The sequence below is a fragment of the Dryas octopetala genome, chromosome 3 (assembly GCF_963921425.1).
Source record: "Dryas octopetala chromosome 3, drDryOcto1.1, whole genome shotgun sequence".
Taxonomy (NCBI): Eukaryota; Viridiplantae; Streptophyta; class Magnoliopsida; order Rosales; family Rosaceae; genus Dryas; species Dryas octopetala.
The window spans coordinates 3,142,091-3,158,696 of record NC_141368.1 but is presented as its reverse complement, the minus strand read 5'-3'; the positions used below and the strand labels follow the sequence as shown (position 1 = coordinate 3,158,696).

Here is a 16,606-nt window from a genome sequence, read left to right as displayed (position 1 = left end):
TCCTTTCCTACATATCTAATTCCAACACGACTTTTGTGAGATCCCAACAAATAACATATTGAATTAAAAACTAAATGTGTTGTATGAGTATTGCTCGTTAAACTCAGGAATGCCTCAAAGCAATAAATCCATTTTCTACAACCAGACCCTTTCACTTAATTTAATGTTTACAACTTACCATAACAACAATATTAATGCTAAGTTACCAAATTAATAATGTTAGCAAAAAAGAAGAAATATATTTCCTTTTGTTAGCAAAAATAAGAAAACAATAATCCTGTGGGCCTTTTCCAAAATTATCCTTTCCTTAGATGCGTTGAAAAGATGATCTATCATGCTCCCTGGCCATGGTTTCTGTCCCCACCTTTCAAAAGAGATTTGAATTCTAAACGGCTATTTAACGGTCATTTTGATGGGACAACCAATGGGCTATATTATATTTTATAAATAAATCTAAATTATATCACGCATATGATGTAAAATTGTGGTCTAATGCATCACTAAATGAATGGAAGGTAAAATTGCCCACCAACGTGTGTAATTTGTGAGTTTGATGTTTAGGGTGAAAAAATTGAAAGTTCATTACATGAAATTTCACATAATTGTTGATTTCTTGTATATTTGCTTTCGGAGATAAAAAAAAAAAAAATTGAAATTTTTTACGTACAACTTTTCAAAGGCCTTGGATAAAAGTACCAGATTCAAAAACTAGAAGTAAAAACAAAAGGCGCCACAGAGAGTTTGTCAATGATTAGAAATTCGGAATGACGAATTTGGAAACCTCAGAACCTCCGACCCATTCAAATCCTTTACCCGGAAAAGTCTAGATATGGAAGCATAAACAAGTTTGAGAGAGAGAAAATCTAGCAAACTTTTTTCTTTGCCCTCATAAAATCTAGCAATTCGTAGTGAGAAAATCTAGAGAGAGAGAGAGAGAGAGGCTGAGAGCCTGAGAGACTCAGAGAAAAATGTGAATGCAGAGAGGAAGAAGCACTGAGAGAGAAAACAAGATGGGATACAGAAAAGAAGCAGAAGAAGAGCAACGGTCTGAAACGACGATGCCCATCTCGGCAGAGAAGACAAACCCAAAAACTAGCCCATTGCCACCATTGAAGAACAGGCCACCGAGCTGGTCAGACCTCTGGCTCAAGAACACTACGTCCCTCAAGCATGTCATCTTCGCCATGCAACTCGCTTCACCCAAAGACCCCAAGTTTAAACCCGCCCACAAAACCCTAACCCCCAATTCTGCAAACATTGACCGTACCTTTCTATTATCCGACAAAATCCTGCTCAAAATCCTTAACAAGCTTCCCGAGTCGCAGCGCAAGCCTAACTCGCTCGTCTGCAAGCGCTGGCTCAACCTCCAAGGCCGTCTTGTACTGTCACTCAAGGTCTTGGACTGGAACTTTCTCCAATCGGGTCGCTTAGTTTCGAGGTTTCCCAACCTCACCTGCGTGGATTTGCTATCTGGGTCTTTGATTTCGGACCGAAATTCGGGCATTTTGTTGAGTTGTAGAATGTTTTCGGTGCATACCGGTTCTGGATTCTGGCCGAAGCAGCAAGTTTTCGAGGAAAGTTTTAATTTGCTTCCTGTTGAGGTTGTTGATAGAGGGCTTAGTGGGTTGGCGAGTGGGTGCCCCAACTTGCGCAAGCTTGTGTTGATTGGTGCTAGTGAATTGGGGTTGCTGAGTGTGGCCGAGGAGTGTCCCACATTGCAAGAATTGGAATTGCACAAGTGCAGTGACAATGTGCTGCGTGGGATTGCGGCCTGTGAGAATTTGCAAGTGTTGAAATTGGTTGCAAATGTAGAGGGACTTTACAGTTCAATGGTTTCGGATATTGGGCTGACAATTTTAGCTCAAGGGTGTACGAGATTGGTAAAGCTTGAGCTTTGTGGATGTGAAGGAAGCTTTGATGGGATTAAGGCAATTGGGCAGTGTTGCCAAATGTTGGAGGAATTGACTTTCTGTGATCATAGGATGGATGGTGGATGGTTGGCTGCGCTTCCATATTGTGAGAATTTGAAAACTTTGAGGTTTCAGTCTTGCAAGAGAATTGAAACTATTCTGGGGCCAGACGATGAATATTTGGGTTCTTGTCTGGCTCTTGAGCGGTTACATTTGCAGAAGTGTCAATTGAGGGACAAGAAGAGTGTGAGAGCTTTGTTTATGGTATGTGAAGCCGCCAGGGAGATTGTGTTTCAGGACTGTTGGGGACTGGACAATGATATGTTCAGGCTGGCAAGTACTTGCAGGTAGATGGTTCTTTTTGCTTTGTATGTCTTTGGTTGTCTGAATTGATATTGTCATGTTAAGATTCTAAATGCTGTACTAAGAATTCTGTTCTTAATGTTCTGAGACCATTGGTGTATGACTGGATAGTTGTAGCATGATTATAATCAACAGTACCAAGTTTCTATAGTTTGATTTGCTTGAATAATTGACAGGCCATGTATTTGTTCAGCAATTAATACTGATAGAGTTGCTGAGGTTCTAAAGCAAAGCAAATCAAAAGGGGACTAAAACCTTTGTTTTAAGATTCTTGGTCATTGAATCATCATGTTGCTTTACCTCTTTGACAAGCTACAGTTTATCATGGGGACTTGAAAAGAGGGTACATAAGAATTCAAATGACTAGATTTGATAATTTTGCTTGGTTGTTTAATGGGTGTCAATGTTCTCATAGGAGGGTGAAGTTCCTATCCCTAGAAGGATGCTCAGTGCTAACAACAGAGGGTCTGGAGTCTGTGATTCTTTCCTGGAAGGAGCTTGAACACCTTACAGTAGTGTCATGCAAGAACATAAAGGACAAGGAGATATCTCCTGCACTCTCAATCTTATTCTCCACTCTCAAAGAGCTGAAATGGAGACCAGACACCAAATCTCTTCTTCCATCAAGCGTTGTGGGAACCACCTTGGGAAAGAAAGGCAGTAGATTTTTCAGGAAGACTCGAGACTTGAAGTTTCTATTTGATGATCAGAATCTGCTGCTTGATTTTATACACAGATGATTCAAATCGAAGCTGCCATTATTACTCTTGTTATGGAGACTGTATCAGCATCCTATAGTTACAGTGCTCATTTTGTTGCCATCTAGATGGTTAGCACAGATGTTGACAGAGGAAGATTGTTCTCAATTCTTCCACACTGAGGGAACACCCAAGGATGTATAATTGTAATAGATTTGCCCGACCCACTTCTCCTTTAGTGCATGTTGGGCAACCCTTTTAGCCATAATCTAAATTTCATGGTGCAAATGATCTAATTCTTGTTTTGACTCTGCTTCTGCCTTCTACTGTGCTTATAATGCTCTTAATTAAAACATTGCAATCTGTGATCAGTGTTATTGTTGAACATCCTTGTCATATATCATCTGCCTTCTTATCACTATTTCAAATAAAAGAATCACATTGTCAGAAGACTAAGAACCAGCCAACTGCTTTGGAGAAGGGAGATGTATAGTGCTTTGAAATGCTGCACTTCTTTTGCATGAAGAATCAACAGTTTTGCTGTCTTCAACAATTTTGAGTTGCAAAATGCTCTTCCAATGAACCCATTCAATGATGAATGGGTTGAAGCACATCCCAATTTTTTTTAAGGGGCTTCTAAATGCACCAAAAAATTTGATCAATACCCAGTTCCTAAAAAGAAATTCTAAAATATCTAATTGATTTTTGAGTGTATTGAGATAAGGACCCTGCTGGTAACACCACCGTCTCATATAATAATTTTCTGGTACACTCATCAATTCTGAAGTGTATCAAAACTTTTTAAAGCCTTTGATGATGCAGTGTGAGTGAGTTAAGTAATGATTGACTAAGATACGGCCAAACTTCGATTTCCTTCATTGTAATTATTTAAAAAAAAAAAAAACTTAAAAAACAAGAGCCTCCACCAGCCATCAGAATGACGTGGCAAAAACCTAAAAAGGTTGGGAAAAAAGATCAGGGAATAATAAGCCAGCAATGATGCTGACACGGTGACTGAACATGGCTGACGGTTGAAAGTTCTAATCACTGTAAATGGGAATACACAGAAGAGAGACGCACACATAGAAACAGGAATGAAGAAAGGCAAGGAAGTGGAGGTATCAATCCCTAACAGCTACGACGACACCAACCACCACCACAACAGCAGTGAAGACGACTTGGACGGTCACATTCATCAGCAAGGCGTCTCTTTGACTTCCAACCGATTCTCTTCTCGTAACACTTCCTCCAAATACGACTTTGTCAAGGTGGGTTCTAATTCAGGTTCTTCCTTCCCTCCGACTCTTTCTTTCTGTTTGGTTCCCGATAAAATCAGAATCGAAAACTCTTTTTTTTTTTTTTTTTTTTGTCTTTGTTATGAAATTAACAGGTGAAGGTGTGGTTGGGGGATAATGCGGATCACTACTACGTGCTTTCCAGGTTTTTGCTCAGCCGAATGTTAACTGTCACTAAGGTCTCATTTCCCCTCAACCCATTTCAGTATTTTGATTTTCAATATATATGTATATATGTGTGTCAGTGTGTGTGCCTGATTTCAATCTGTATACACTTATGCTTCATTTGGCGAATGATTCGATTGTTTATTACTTTTGGTCAATTCTGATGATTCAATTATATTGTTATTTACTATGAATTTATGGTGGTGATTTCAGATCCCAAATTATGTAGCTATTAAAATCGCTCTGGAGCTCAAGAAGCTGCTAATAGACAACAGCCTTCTAGATGTGTATGCCGTCTTCTCATTTATTCTCTTCTACTTTTTCTTTTCTTGTTGTTTTATTGTTTAGATTTTTATAAATGGTATCATTTTTATTCTTGTTGTGTTGCAGCTCACAGTCTGATTTGGAAGCTAATCTGTTTAAGGTAACGTCACGCTTGTGTAATTGTCACAAAAGTAGTACACTTGGTAGACTTTCTAGTTGAATTTAGTTACATATCTGTGTATGCAGCTTATGGAGCGAAGGGGTTATGGGGAAGAGTACATCAACCGTTACAAGATGATGACCAGGTCAGTCTAAATTACTTTCGAGTTTCGAAAAATGCCTAGAAACTATAAATGAAGAAAGATGGTAAATTCTGATAATACCCTTCTTTTTTTCTTTTGCGGGGCTAATTTCTTTCAGATTTCACCATCAAAGAGTGCCATTAGTTATTCTCGTTTGTGGAACTGCCTGTGTTGGGAAGTCTACCATTGCTACCCAACTTGCACAAAGGCTAAATCTGCCAAATGTCTTGCAGGTTTTTTTCAATATCTGTCATGGTGTTCTCTTTCCCTTCCTCACTCCCTTCTTCCCATGCGTTGACTGTTTTTGAGTAGCACAGAGACGTCTTTGACATTTCATTTTAATTTTTCTTTCTTTCTTTCTTTTTCCTTTTAATGATTGTTACAGACAGATATGGTATATGAATTGCTGCGCACATCAACCGAGTATGTCTCAATTTTATTTATTTTACATTTGAATGTGCAGTGCACCAACAAATATTATTCTAAAAGAATAACGCTTCGTATGTTAAAATGATTAATTGTTGATGCTTAAGTTAAGCCTTTTGTTCTGATGAACAATATTAGAGTGCTTATTCTCTCTTTTTATCCAATTCAGTGCACCATTGACATCTACACCAGTATGGGCACGAGACTTCAGCTCCTCTGAGGAGTTAATTACTGAATTTTGTAGGGAATGCCGGATTGTTCGTAAAGGTAGTCTCTTTTTAATACATCTTCTGGGATGAGTCAGATCATTACTTTTGAAGTTAACCTTTTGATAATCAGAATAGTTTGAGGTCTGTGAGAGCATGTCCAACAGCTTCCCTCTCTCTGATATCAAATTTTATCTGCCTTTTTTGCTTGTTTATTGATCGATAATCTCTGTTCTGAAACATGTGTTTCACAGGATTGGCTGGTGATTTTAAGAAAGCAATGAAAGATGGAAAGCCAATAATAATAGAGGTATGATCAAATTTCATATTTTTGTGGATGTAAATGATATTGTAACTTAATTATGTCCCTTCATAGTTTTTTCTCTTTCTATGTCTTCCTTTGCCTTTTCATTTTCTTATTTAAAGATGAAATTTTCAAAGTATGTGTGTAAGCACTTCATATACATTTGATGCTATAATATTTGTCACAGTCTATTGAACATTGCTATGCTGAATAATAAAGAGGGACTGTTATTAGGTCATATGTATGAATTATTTGGCTCAAGTTTATGATGGCAATGCCATAAGCATTAGCAAGCTTCCTGTCCACTTGTTTCGTCTCACTCTCATCATTGATGATTTCCTTGTCTTTTAATCATAATGGTAGGGAATACATTTAGATCCAAGCATTTATTTAATGGATGATGAAAATAAAACACAAGCTCCTGTGCAAGAGAAAATTCAGGAGGCAAACCCCATTGCAGCAGATGATTCCAAAACACACATGGAAAATGATTCTCGACGTGGCTCAGAACACAGGACACCAACTAACAAGGTGAACGAAGTCTCAGATATGGAGGCTATTGACCTAGCTGGAAGTGTTTCTGAGAACAAAGGTTAACCCCCACTGTGGAAATTGCTCAGAATGTTTATGTTCTGTTCAACCACTCTTATTTTTTCAGAATTTTTTTTTAATTAAAACACAGTGCAGATGTCGGTTCTGTAACTGCCTTTTATGGTGGTACAGTTTAGGTGAAAAATTTAAAGGACCATACAGCCATACACATGCGAAAACACATACAAAGTCCCACCCCCAACCGCACACATCCACATAATATTTGTTGAAGTGAATAGAAGTTGAACCTTTAAGATGTCAGTTCCCTAACTACTTTTGTAGCTGTGCAGGTGAAAGAGGTCCAGAGACAGATAAAAGTACTTCTGCTAAGAAAGAGAAGTCTGGTCCTGAACCAATAATTATACCTATAGTTCTGAAGATGGCTGAATTTGATCATAAGGTGTGGTTACATTATCTTTCACTTATATAGTTTTTGCTACAAATTCTTTTTCCCTGTCCTTGTTTGTGTATGTGATTTCATTGTATAAAAGGCTTTGGCCTTGGCTGCTTTGGTTCCTTTTTGCAATAACATGGGATTTATGCTCAAAAGTAGTTGTGGCAGCAATTGTTATGCAAGTGCCTGTATTAGTGCAGTTCATAGACAAAGGTAGGTAGGAGAAAATAAGTAATTACCAATTTAAATGCATATTGAGTTGTGGTTGCAAAAATTGGCAATGCTAGTACTGCCCCTGCTCTCCTCTCTGCATCGTAGGCCTCTAAATCCTGAATCAGCATCATTAGGATACACTTGATAAGATATGGTTTTTCAGGATTTTTTTTTTTTTTTGGGAAGTTCAGGAAAATATTAATATAAATTCTCATACTTTTCTCCTTGTCTCTTGGTAAAGAATTTCATGAGCTTTTCTGGGTGTTGTTGATGTAACTGCAAGATACTTGCCTTACTTTTACTGTTATTATGCTCAGTTATCCCCTTATTGTATGCATTCTATTCTCAATCTTGCATAATTTTGTATAATTATACTTCTCATTTGCAGGCATTACTAGAGGAGGAGATATCGACTCGTACATTTAGTGATAAATGTCTAGTCCAGGTATTAATGATTTTATATTCTCATTGTTATTGGTGAAGAAATATTAGATATCGACTGTGTTGTTGATTGATCAACTCAAACTACAATAGAGTGAATACAGTGCTTGATAGTTGTGTGGCATATTGCTGTTCTGAGCTTCTATTTTTCTCTTCTCATTTCCATAACATCTCAAGTATTTTCAGTTAGACATGCTTTCTTCACTTCTTTTTGACATAGCTTATAAGTTAGAACAATGCCCCCCCCAACCTTCGTTTTTTCATTTCCAGGACAATGATAAGCTAATACGCAACTTAAAAACCATCCAGGACTATCTTTGCTCATTCAATTCACAGGTATGGGCCTTCATATCATTTCCGATTCATATTATCTTTGAATTGGCTGATGGTTGATCGTTGTTTATTCTTTTCTGTCATTTTATTCAAACAGGGATTGACAGTTGTCAATATATCAGCAACCACATTCCCACAAACATTGGATTGGCTGCATGGATATCTTCTTGAGGTACTTCTGATTAATTTTTAAATTCGTGCTGTCCCGGCCAACTTACTGCTTCTTAAACCTGGAAAGTTTGGATGATTATGGCCCAACTGATCGGTCCCAAATGATATTATTGTACTATGCCTTCATCAACAAAAATTTCCATGAAATTTAATAGCCACTGTGGCTGGAACATGAGACAGCTACATAACCCACTTCCTTGTTGCTTGACCCTCCCATGATCCTACATCTTGTTCTTAGTGAATTTAATCAACCAGCTCATATTTCTATTTTATCTCTTTCCCTATTAATTATGTTCTTTATCCAGTGTATTGAGCATGGCATTTCATCAGTGTCCAATGACAATGGTCGGCAGCGTGGGGAAAATTAGATTGCACTCAGATGTTAGCTCAAAGCCAGGTATGGATTGGACTTCCATAATTTGATTTTTATTTTTTTTAATGGTGTTTATGTAACATAGGTTACTTATTGTATTATATTTCTTTAAACTAATCATTACAAGATAAATGCACATGAAAGATTTTGGTTGATTCAACTAAATCAGGTTTTGAATGGTTGCATCCTATTTTTAATCAATTCAAGTCCACTCTGACTTTTGATATATTGATATTTTAAAGGGGGAAAGATGATAATAGAGGTAAAAGTAATGAAGAAAAATATTATGCTCATTACCCTTAGGTTAGTTAGTGCTTTGGTTAGTGTTTGATGTCATTCTTTTATGACAGTTTTCTGTTGTTTTTCTGAGGTTGGGACCGTTGTGTTATGAGATGAATAACCCTCTTCCCCTCTCGTGTAGGTACCTTTTCTAAGGTTTACACAGAACTTGCAAATTGGTTGGACGATTTACATCAAATGTCGGAAAACAAAATGGATAACAAGATAAGTACGAGAACCTTGCTGCAGCCGCTTGTGAAACTAAATTTTATATACACGGCACTCTTTCCACAATGCAATCCTATTGAATTCCGACGAATATCCCGCCTCTTGTAATGCAACCAAACTTCTCCAAACTTCTCCAAACTTCAGCTCTTCTTTGAAGTGACAGATCAAATGACAGGCTCTGCTGAAACTGGCTGGCATGCAAAATCTGTTGGATAAATTGTTGTATTCATAGTGTTCGTATGTATAACTTTAGATTATGATGTGCTTAACCACTTTATGGATGTTCAACAGAAAATATACGACTGTAGGTCTTTTCTGTTTGAGTTGTACGTGCTGCACCTCCTTTGCCTTCTCTGTATGTTTGGAACCCCCCACCCCAATAGAGTTCTGAATCTTCTGACGATGGAATCTCTTATCAACCTCCTAACTTTGTTGCATTATGAAAGAATCGTTGTCAGCTTAAATATTCGGACCCTGGTAAACCTCTAAAATAATATGACATTTTAAAACCATTATAACCACATGTCATGGAAATTGTAATGCACCACAAGTATTGTTGATCCCTGAATTTCTGGGCCCCACCAAGTGACCCTTTAATTCATATCCTACAAATCTACAATCACATACTGAGATTTATTTTATTTTATCTTTCAATTATTTGTCTTTAAAACTACATTGTTCAGGTTCAGCCGCTACTGCACTATGTAAATGACCACATGTTCCATGCCCAAGTTCCTGCAACATATATTTTACCATTACAAATTAATACAAAAAAATCATATCGAATATTATTTTGTACGTATAATATTCTGAAAATGGAATATGGGTTTGTTACATCAAAGATAATATCAACCTCTGCATGGATCATTATCATGAGTATCCTTCATTGAATTGAATGAAATGCTGGAATATCATTATTATTATCTGAAGGAGATGATACATGCAGTACTCGCATGCACTTTGAGTGATTGCAGCGGGACATTGATATGGGTCGTAAGATAAACCACGGTTCCTCCAAATACGACTTTGTCAAGGTTCTAATTCATTTTCTTCTCTTTTTCTTAACTGCTGTTTGGTTCCCGTGAAAATCAGATTCTTAAATTTACTAATTGTCCTAAAAACAGGTGAAGGTGTGGTTGGGGGAGCATGCGGATCACTACTATGTGTTTTCCAGGTTTTTGCTCAGCCAAATGTTAACAGTCACTAAGGTCTCAATTCCACTCAACCCCAATTCAATATTAAAGATTCATATTATATATTCTTCTCAAATATAAATAGTATGGTGTGCGGGCTTCAATTCAATTTGTATTTCCTTATGCTTCATTTGGCTAATGATTCAATTATTTATTTCTTGGTGTACATTTTGATGATGCAATTATATTGGTTATAAATTTATGAATTTTTTGTGGTGGTGATCATTCAGATCCCAAATCATGTAGCTATTAAAATCTCTCTTGAGCTCAAGAAGCTTCTCGTAGACAATAGCCTTCTAGATGTGTATGTTGTCTCCTCCTTTAATAATTATCTTTTCTTCTTATACTTTTCTATTGGTTTCATTTTGCATTCTGGTCTTGTGTTGCAGCTCGCAGTTTGATTTAGAAGCTAATCTGTTTAAGGTAATATTGTCATGTTTGTATAGCTGTCACAAAAGTAGTACATAAACCACTACAAGATAATCAGTTTGATACTGTATAACTGTTTAAGGTTACACATCTCTGTATGTGCAGCTTATGGAGCGAAGGGGTTATGGGGAAGAGTACATAAACCGTTACAAGATGATGACCAGGTCAGTCTAAATTACTTTCAGCAAATGCCCAGAAACTGAATAAACGAACAAGATGGTAAATTTTTAATTTGCTGCATTATATGGTAATGGTTTTTGTCCTTAATTTTGTTTTGTGGGGGGTTAATTTCTCTCAGATTTCACCATCTTAGAGTCCCATTAATTATTCTTGTATGCGGAACTGCCTGTGCCGGAAAGTCCACCATCGCTACCCAAATTTCACAAAGGCTGCATTTGCTTAATGTCATGCAGGTTATTTTCTTTTTTCTTTTTTATATCTGTTTTTGAGTTGCATAGTAATGCCTTTGATGTTTTATTTGATGTGGTATACGAATTGCTGCGCACAGCGACAGAGTATGTGTCAATTTGATTTGTTTCCTTCATTTTACATTTGAATGTGCAGCCCACAAACAAATATTATTCCAAAAGAATAATGCTTCTGTGTTAAATGATTAATTATTGTTACTCAAGTTAAGGCTTTTGTTTTGATGAACAATATTATTGTGCTTATTCTCTCTTTTCATCCAATCCAGTGCACCATTGGCATCTACTCCATTATGGGCACGAGAGTTCAGCTCCTCTGAGGAGTTAATTACTGAATTTTGTAGGGAATGCAGGATTGTACGTAAAGGTAGTATCTTTATTAACATATTGATCTGTTGAGATGAGTCAAATGACCATTTTTGAAGTTAACCTTTGGATAATCAGAATAGTTTAGAGGTCTGTGAGAGCTTGTCCAGCAGTTTCTCTCTCTAGATTCTTCCTGCATTTTTTTCTAGTCTATTTATTTATGGTCTCTGTTCTGTAACATGTGTTTCCCAGGATTGGCTGGTGATTTGAAGAAAGCAGTGAAAGATGGAAAGCCAATAATAATAGAGGTATTGTTAAAGTTCATGCTTTTGTGGATATAAATTATATTGTAACTTAATGTTGTCAATTCATAACTCTTTTTTGAGTTTGGGAGGGGAAGAGAGAGAGAGAGAGCTAACCTTGTCACTGTATTGAATATTCTATGGTGAAAAGCTGAGAGGTACTGTTATGAGGTCATATATGCTGAGTTATTTGCCTCAACAAATTTACAATGACAATGTCATAAGCATTAGCAAACTTCCTGTGCACTTAGTTTGTCTCACTCTCATCTTGGATAGTTTCCATCGTCTTTTAATGATAATGGCAGGGAATACATTTGGATCCAAACATTTATATAATGGATTATGAAACTAAATCACCATCTCCTGTGCAAAAGAAAACTCCGGAGGCAAACCCCTTTGCATCATATGATTGCAGAACCAAAACAGAAAATGATTCTCTAAATATTGGAAGTCATTTTGGAGTTAGCAACTGTACTGAGCATGTCAGTTCAGAGCAAGGGACAATAGCTAACAAGGTGAACAAAGTCGCAGATTACCTGGAAGCTATTGGTCTAGCAGGAAGTGTTTCTGAGAACAAAGGTTAACCCCCATTGTTCAGATAATCTATGTTATATTCAACTACTTTTACTTTTGTTCAGAAATTTATTGTTATTAATCACACAGTGAATTTGTTAGTCCTGTAACTACCTTTTTTGGTGGCTCAGGTGAAACTCTTAAAGGTGATCCATACAAATCACACTCATACACATACTAACTACTTTTGTTGCAGTGCAGGTGCACCAGAGACAGGTAAAAGTACTTCTGTTAAGAAAGAGAAGTCTGCTCCTGCACCAATAATTATACCTCTAGTTCTGAAGATGGCTGAATTTGATCATAATGTGCGATCACACCCTCTTTCACTTATATAGTTTTTATTTTTTCTACAAATTATCTTTTTCCCTGTCTTTGTTTTGTGTGGGTGAGTGCATTGTGTAAAGGATTTAGCTTTGGTTGCTTTAGGTTCCTTTTTGCAAGTAACATGGGATTTATGCCATAACTATTGTGACATCTATTGTTGTGCATGCACATTCATTAGTGAAGTTAATGGACAAAGGTAGGCAGAAGAAAATAAGTAATTACAATTCTGTTACACCACCTCGTAAGTAATTGCAATCCCTGACAGATTCATCATAAGGAGGTGGTTTAACAAATTCAAATACATACCGAGTTGCATGAGGAACAAATTCACATGCATCATAAGCAAGGATGTAACTAAAAGTTGTCTTCTTTACTTTTATTGTTATGTTCAGGCTTTCCCTCATTGTTTGTGTTCTGTTCTCAATCTTGCATTATTTTGTATAACTAGACTTCTCATTTGCAGGCATTACTAGAGGAATGGTTATCAACTGGTACATGTGGTGATAAAATTCTATACCAGGTATTAAAAAATTTATATTCTTTTTGTTATTTATGAAATATAAGATATAGATATTTTGATCTCGATTAAACTTAAACTACTATAGAGTGAATAAACACTGTTTCATAGTTGTGTTGCATACTGGTGTTTTGAGCTTATTTTTCTCTCCTCATTTCCATAACATCATGAGTGTTTGTTAATTGAGATTAGTTTTCATTTAGATTTGCTTTCTTCCTTTCTTTTTAAGATAGCTTATAAGTGAGAACAATTTTTTCCAACCTTCTTCTTTCCTTTTCTAGGACAAAGATAAGATAGTAAGAAACTTAAAGACCATTCAGGACTATCTTTGCTCATTCAGTTCGGAGGTATGCGTGTCTTCATGTAATTTCTGATTCATTTTATCTTTGAATTGGCTAATGGTTTAGCCTTGGTTATTTGTATTTACACAGGGATTGAAAGTTCTCAATCTATCAGCAGCCACATTCAACCAAACACTGGATTGGCTGCATGGATATCTTCTTGAGGTACTTCTGTTGAATATTTCAAATTCATGCATTCCTTTGCTGCTTCCAATTGATCAATCCCAAATGGTATTGTTGTGTTATGCCTTCATCAAAAAACATTTCCAAGAAATTTCAAATAGCCAGAGTGACTGGAAAATGAGACAACTACATAACTCAGTAGTTATTTTACTCAACCAGCTCACATTGTTATTAATTTTATCTCCCTTCCTGATAATTAACTAAGTTCTTTGTCCAGTGCATTGAGCAAGGCATTTCTCCAGTGTTCAATGAAATTGGTAGGCGACTTGTGGAAAATTAGATTGTATTCAGATGTTAGCCCAAGGCAGGTATGAGTTGGACTTCCCTAATATGATTTTATTTTTTAACAGTATATGTGAAATAGGTTACATATTTAGTCAATTTCCTTTAATCTAATCAGTACTAGCTAAATAATGAAGAAAATTATCATGCTCTTCATTCTTTTGTGACATATTTTAACCCTTTCCCCTCTTGCTCAGGTACCTTTGTTATGTTTTTACACAAAACTTGAGAAGAAGATCAAATGTGGCATTGTGGCATGGTAGATAATCCAAAGGTTGACGAAAGAAAAAAAGATTATATTGATTTTGGTAGTGAAATTGTAAATCATTGGAGATGAAAGGTACATACAAATACAAGAATGTTAAATCTCATCATCCCATAAATCTTGAAGTGACTTGTATGGGCTTGTAGTTTCATTGACTAGAAACTCTCCCCTCATGATCTTCCTTTCCTCCAACTTGTCTATCTCCAAGAAATCCTGATCGTCCAATTTCAGATCAACTGCCCCCATGTTCTCCTTCATCCTTTCTTGATTAAAACTTTTCACAATCACACTTGATCCCTTTGATAACCCCCATCTTAGGGCAACCTTATATTGAGCAAAGACAATAATAAACATATGATATTTTTAGCTTTAATTATTACAAAGTAAATAGATAAATAAATAAATTGGGGCTTGATTTTGATTTTGATTTTGATGATTACCTGGGCCGGAGTTGCTTTGCGTTTGAGGGCAATGGACTGGATGATTGGGCTGTCCACCACTAGTGTTGAGCCCCAAGAATTCCCGGGCCCACCAAGTGGTGAATAAGCACTTACATGGATTTTGTGGGCCTCACACACCCCTCGAAGTTTTGTTTGCTTCCACATTGGGTGCATTTCCGCCTGTGAATATATACAATGTATAATGAATATTGATTTGGTGAGAACCATATCCATATTTGACAAATTCAAGTATATAGTTATATACTATTTTGTTTGATTTTATTCATTTTAGGATTTACCAAGAGAAAGTTAGAAAACCCTTTTTTTTTTTGCCACGAAAGTTAGAAAACCTAAATTATTGACTTTGCTATTGATAAAATAAATCATATTTTATACCTTACAATCTTCATAACGTTGTAAGTTATAACTAAAACCTGACACGTAAATATAAACAAAATATAACTAAAACCTGACACGTAAATATACTTTACTATTTCTTTGAATCAAATGTTCTAAAAGTTCTAAATTATTAGCTTCAATTCAAGCCTAATACCATTATGCACGTTAATGTAGTAATATTATTGGACTACATTAACTTGTAAAAAAGTCATGATTAATTAGTTAACTTATAACACAATACAGATGCATACATTTTATTTGTCTATCTTTCTATTATAGCTTGAATTATGCATAGTAATATACCTGATTGACGGCTGGAGGTACAGAGGCAAAATCCAAAAGCTGTTCAATTTTTTTGCTGGAGAAATTGCTTACACCAATACATCTACACAACCCCAAGTCCAGGCACTTCTCCATCCCAGCCCAGGTGGTCTCTAGGTCCAATTCTTCAAAGTCATCTTCCTTTGGAATGGCATCACAAGCCCATGGCTTCAATTTCACTGGCCAGTGCACTAGGTACATGTCCAAATGTTCCATGCCCATGTTCCTGCATCATATATTCCAAATTTAATATCAAAAATATTTAGCAGGTACAGATTTTGTACATATATTTTATATCTTTCTCTTCTGGATTCTGAGTAGATGGGTTTGTTAATATCAACTTGCATGGATCCTCAAAATACTAAAAGAGGATTCCATTAATTTTTGCGCCATGATTTTCCTTATCTTTGACCAAAAAGAGGTGGGATCTCAAGAGATCCTACTCATGAAATCCGAGATGATTTTCATGCACTCACATGCAATTTGAGTGAATGCAGGACATATGGGTCTAAAATGTTCCCAGTTTAGTCAGAAAAGAAGTGAAAGTAACTATAATTAATTGAGTGTAAATATGTGTGCTAATGGGCAGTGCTTACTTTAGAGTTTGCTTGAGTGCTGAAACAGGGTCATGGTGATCGCTCCCCCATAACTTAGATGTAACAAAAATGTCTTCTCTCTCTATTGTCCCATTTAGAATTGCCTCTGTCAAAGCGTTTCCAACAGCAGGCTCAGAACCATATATTTTCGCAGTGTCAAAATGCATGTAACCCATCTGCATTATACCCAATAATTCATTTTAGAAACATCTATATTGATCACGTGATCAATTATTATAAGACGGATATAATATAAAGTTGTGGTAGGCAAGATTTTTTTTGTACTTAGATTTTAAAACTATAAATCAGAAATGGAGCTAAATACAATGCATTTCATTGCTCATTAATTTTATTGTCAACTAGACAAAAAAGTTTGAAAACAGATGAATTAGATTTTCTTTATACTTAGATGTTAAAACTATAAATCGGAAATGGAGCTAAACGTTACAATGCATTTCATTGCTCATTGATTTTATTGTCAACAAGACAAAAAAGTTTGAAAGCAGAAGAATTTGAAAACAGAGGAGGGTGTGTGTTTTGTGTACGGTTTGTACCTTAAGGGCCATATGGACAGCTTGTTCTGTTGTCTTCCTGTCATTTTGGAAGGAATAAGTGCCTAACCCAATGATAGGCATTGTTATTCCACAATTCAAGCGAACCTGATTGCTCCTCATCTTTCTCTTTCTCTATCTGTATGTGTGTGTGTGTGTTTGTTACCCACAATGCAAATATGGGTCTCTGCTGCACCTATTTA

General features: G+C 36.2%; 4 protein-coding genes across 4 annotated transcripts; 3 read left to right on the top strand and 1 right to left on the bottom strand.

Annotated features, from left to right (window-relative positions):
* The first annotated feature begins 774 nt into the window (after positions 1-774).
* Positions 775-3,231, top strand: LOC147289609 (F-box protein At5g07670-like). Its single transcript, XM_086237653.1, has 2 exons — positions 775-2,257; positions 2,689-3,231. The coding sequence occupies exons 1-2, from the start codon at positions 975-977 to the stop codon at positions 3,011-3,013; spliced, it is 1,608 nt and encodes a 535-aa protein (XP_086093779.1). The 5' UTR covers positions 775-974; the 3' UTR covers positions 3,014-3,231.
* A 692-nt stretch (positions 3,232-3,923) lies between these two features.
* On the top strand, positions 3,924-9,359 carry LOC147289608 (uncharacterized). The gene is made up of 16 exons (XM_086236217.1): positions 3,924-4,239; positions 4,362-4,445; positions 4,645-4,718; positions 4,822-4,855; positions 4,942-5,000; positions 5,116-5,230; positions 5,383-5,420; positions 5,593-5,690; positions 5,884-5,939; positions 6,297-6,525; positions 6,815-6,924; positions 7,520-7,576; positions 7,843-7,908; positions 8,003-8,077; positions 8,382-8,473; positions 8,871-9,359. The coding sequence occupies exons 1-15, from the start codon at positions 4,066-4,068 to the stop codon at positions 8,442-8,444; spliced, it is 1,332 nt and encodes a 443-aa protein (XP_086092343.1). The 5' UTR covers positions 3,924-4,065; the 3' UTR covers positions 8,445-8,473; positions 8,871-9,359.
* A 276-nt stretch (positions 9,360-9,635) lies between these two features.
* On the top strand, positions 9,636-14,181 carry LOC147289607 (uncharacterized). Its single transcript, XM_086238300.1, has 16 exons — positions 9,636-9,990; positions 10,081-10,164; positions 10,380-10,453; positions 10,539-10,572; positions 10,684-10,742; positions 10,877-10,992; positions 11,057-11,093; positions 11,273-11,370; positions 11,562-11,617; positions 11,917-12,190; positions 12,386-12,489; positions 12,972-13,028; positions 13,307-13,372; positions 13,457-13,531; positions 13,767-13,857; positions 14,029-14,181. The coding sequence occupies exons 1-15, from the start codon at positions 9,943-9,945 to the stop codon at positions 13,827-13,829; spliced, it is 1,245 nt and encodes a 414-aa protein (XP_086094426.1). The 5' UTR covers positions 9,636-9,942; the 3' UTR covers positions 13,830-13,857; positions 14,029-14,181.
* LOC147289606 (NAD(P)-linked oxidoreductase superfamily protein) lies at positions 14,182-16,526 on the bottom strand. Its single transcript, XM_086235404.1, has 5 exons — positions 16,407-16,526; positions 15,853-16,028; positions 15,239-15,482; positions 14,537-14,716; positions 14,182-14,420 (listed from the first exon to the last, which is right to left on the bottom strand). Exons 1-5 carry the CDS (start codon positions 16,524-16,526, stop codon positions 14,193-14,195), a joined length of 948 nt encoding a protein of 315 aa, XP_086091530.1. The 3' UTR covers positions 14,182-14,192.
* Positions 16,527-16,606: the final 80 nt, after the last annotated feature.

Bases quoted from the DNA above. Each gene is read 5' to 3' on its own strand.
- LOC147289609 (XM_086237653.1), top strand. From the start codon at position 975: ATGCAGAGAGGAAGAAGCACTGAGAGAGAAAACAAGATGGGATACAGA. The intron at 2,258-2,688 runs GTAGATGGTTCT...ATGTTCTCATAG, and splicing joins AGGCTGGCAAGTACTTGCAG to GAGGGTGAAGTTCCTATCCC.
- LOC147289606 (XM_086235404.1), bottom strand. From the start codon at position 16,526: ATGAGGAGCAATCAGGTTCGCTTGAATTGTGGAATAACAATGCCTATC. The intron at 16,029-16,406 runs GTACAAACCGTA...GGTATAATGCAG, and splicing joins CTGTCCATATGGCCCTTAAG to ATGGGTTACATGCATTTTGA. The intron at 14,717-15,238 runs GTATATTACTAT...ATATATTCACAG, and splicing joins TACCTCCAGCCGTCAATCAG to GCGGAAATGCACCCAATGTG.
- LOC147289608 (XM_086236217.1), top strand. From the start codon at position 4,066: ATGAAGAAAGGCAAGGAAGTGGAGGTATCAATCCCTAACAGCTACGAC. The intron at 4,240-4,361 runs GTGGGTTCTAAT...TGAAATTAACAG, and splicing joins CCAAATACGACTTTGTCAAG to GTGAAGGTGTGGTTGGGGGA. The intron at 4,856-4,941 runs GTAACGTCACGC...CTGTGTATGCAG, and splicing joins TGGAAGCTAATCTGTTTAAG to CTTATGGAGCGAAGGGGTTA.
- LOC147289607 (XM_086238300.1), top strand. From the start codon at position 9,943: ATGGGTCGTAAGATAAACCACGGTTCCTCCAAATACGACTTTGTCAAG. The intron at 10,573-10,683 runs GTAATATTGTCA...CTGTATGTGCAG, and splicing joins TAGAAGCTAATCTGTTTAAG to CTTATGGAGCGAAGGGGTTA. The intron at 11,371-11,561 runs GTAGTATCTTTA...TGTGTTTCCCAG, and splicing joins ATGCAGGATTGTACGTAAAG to GATTGGCTGGTGATTTGAAG.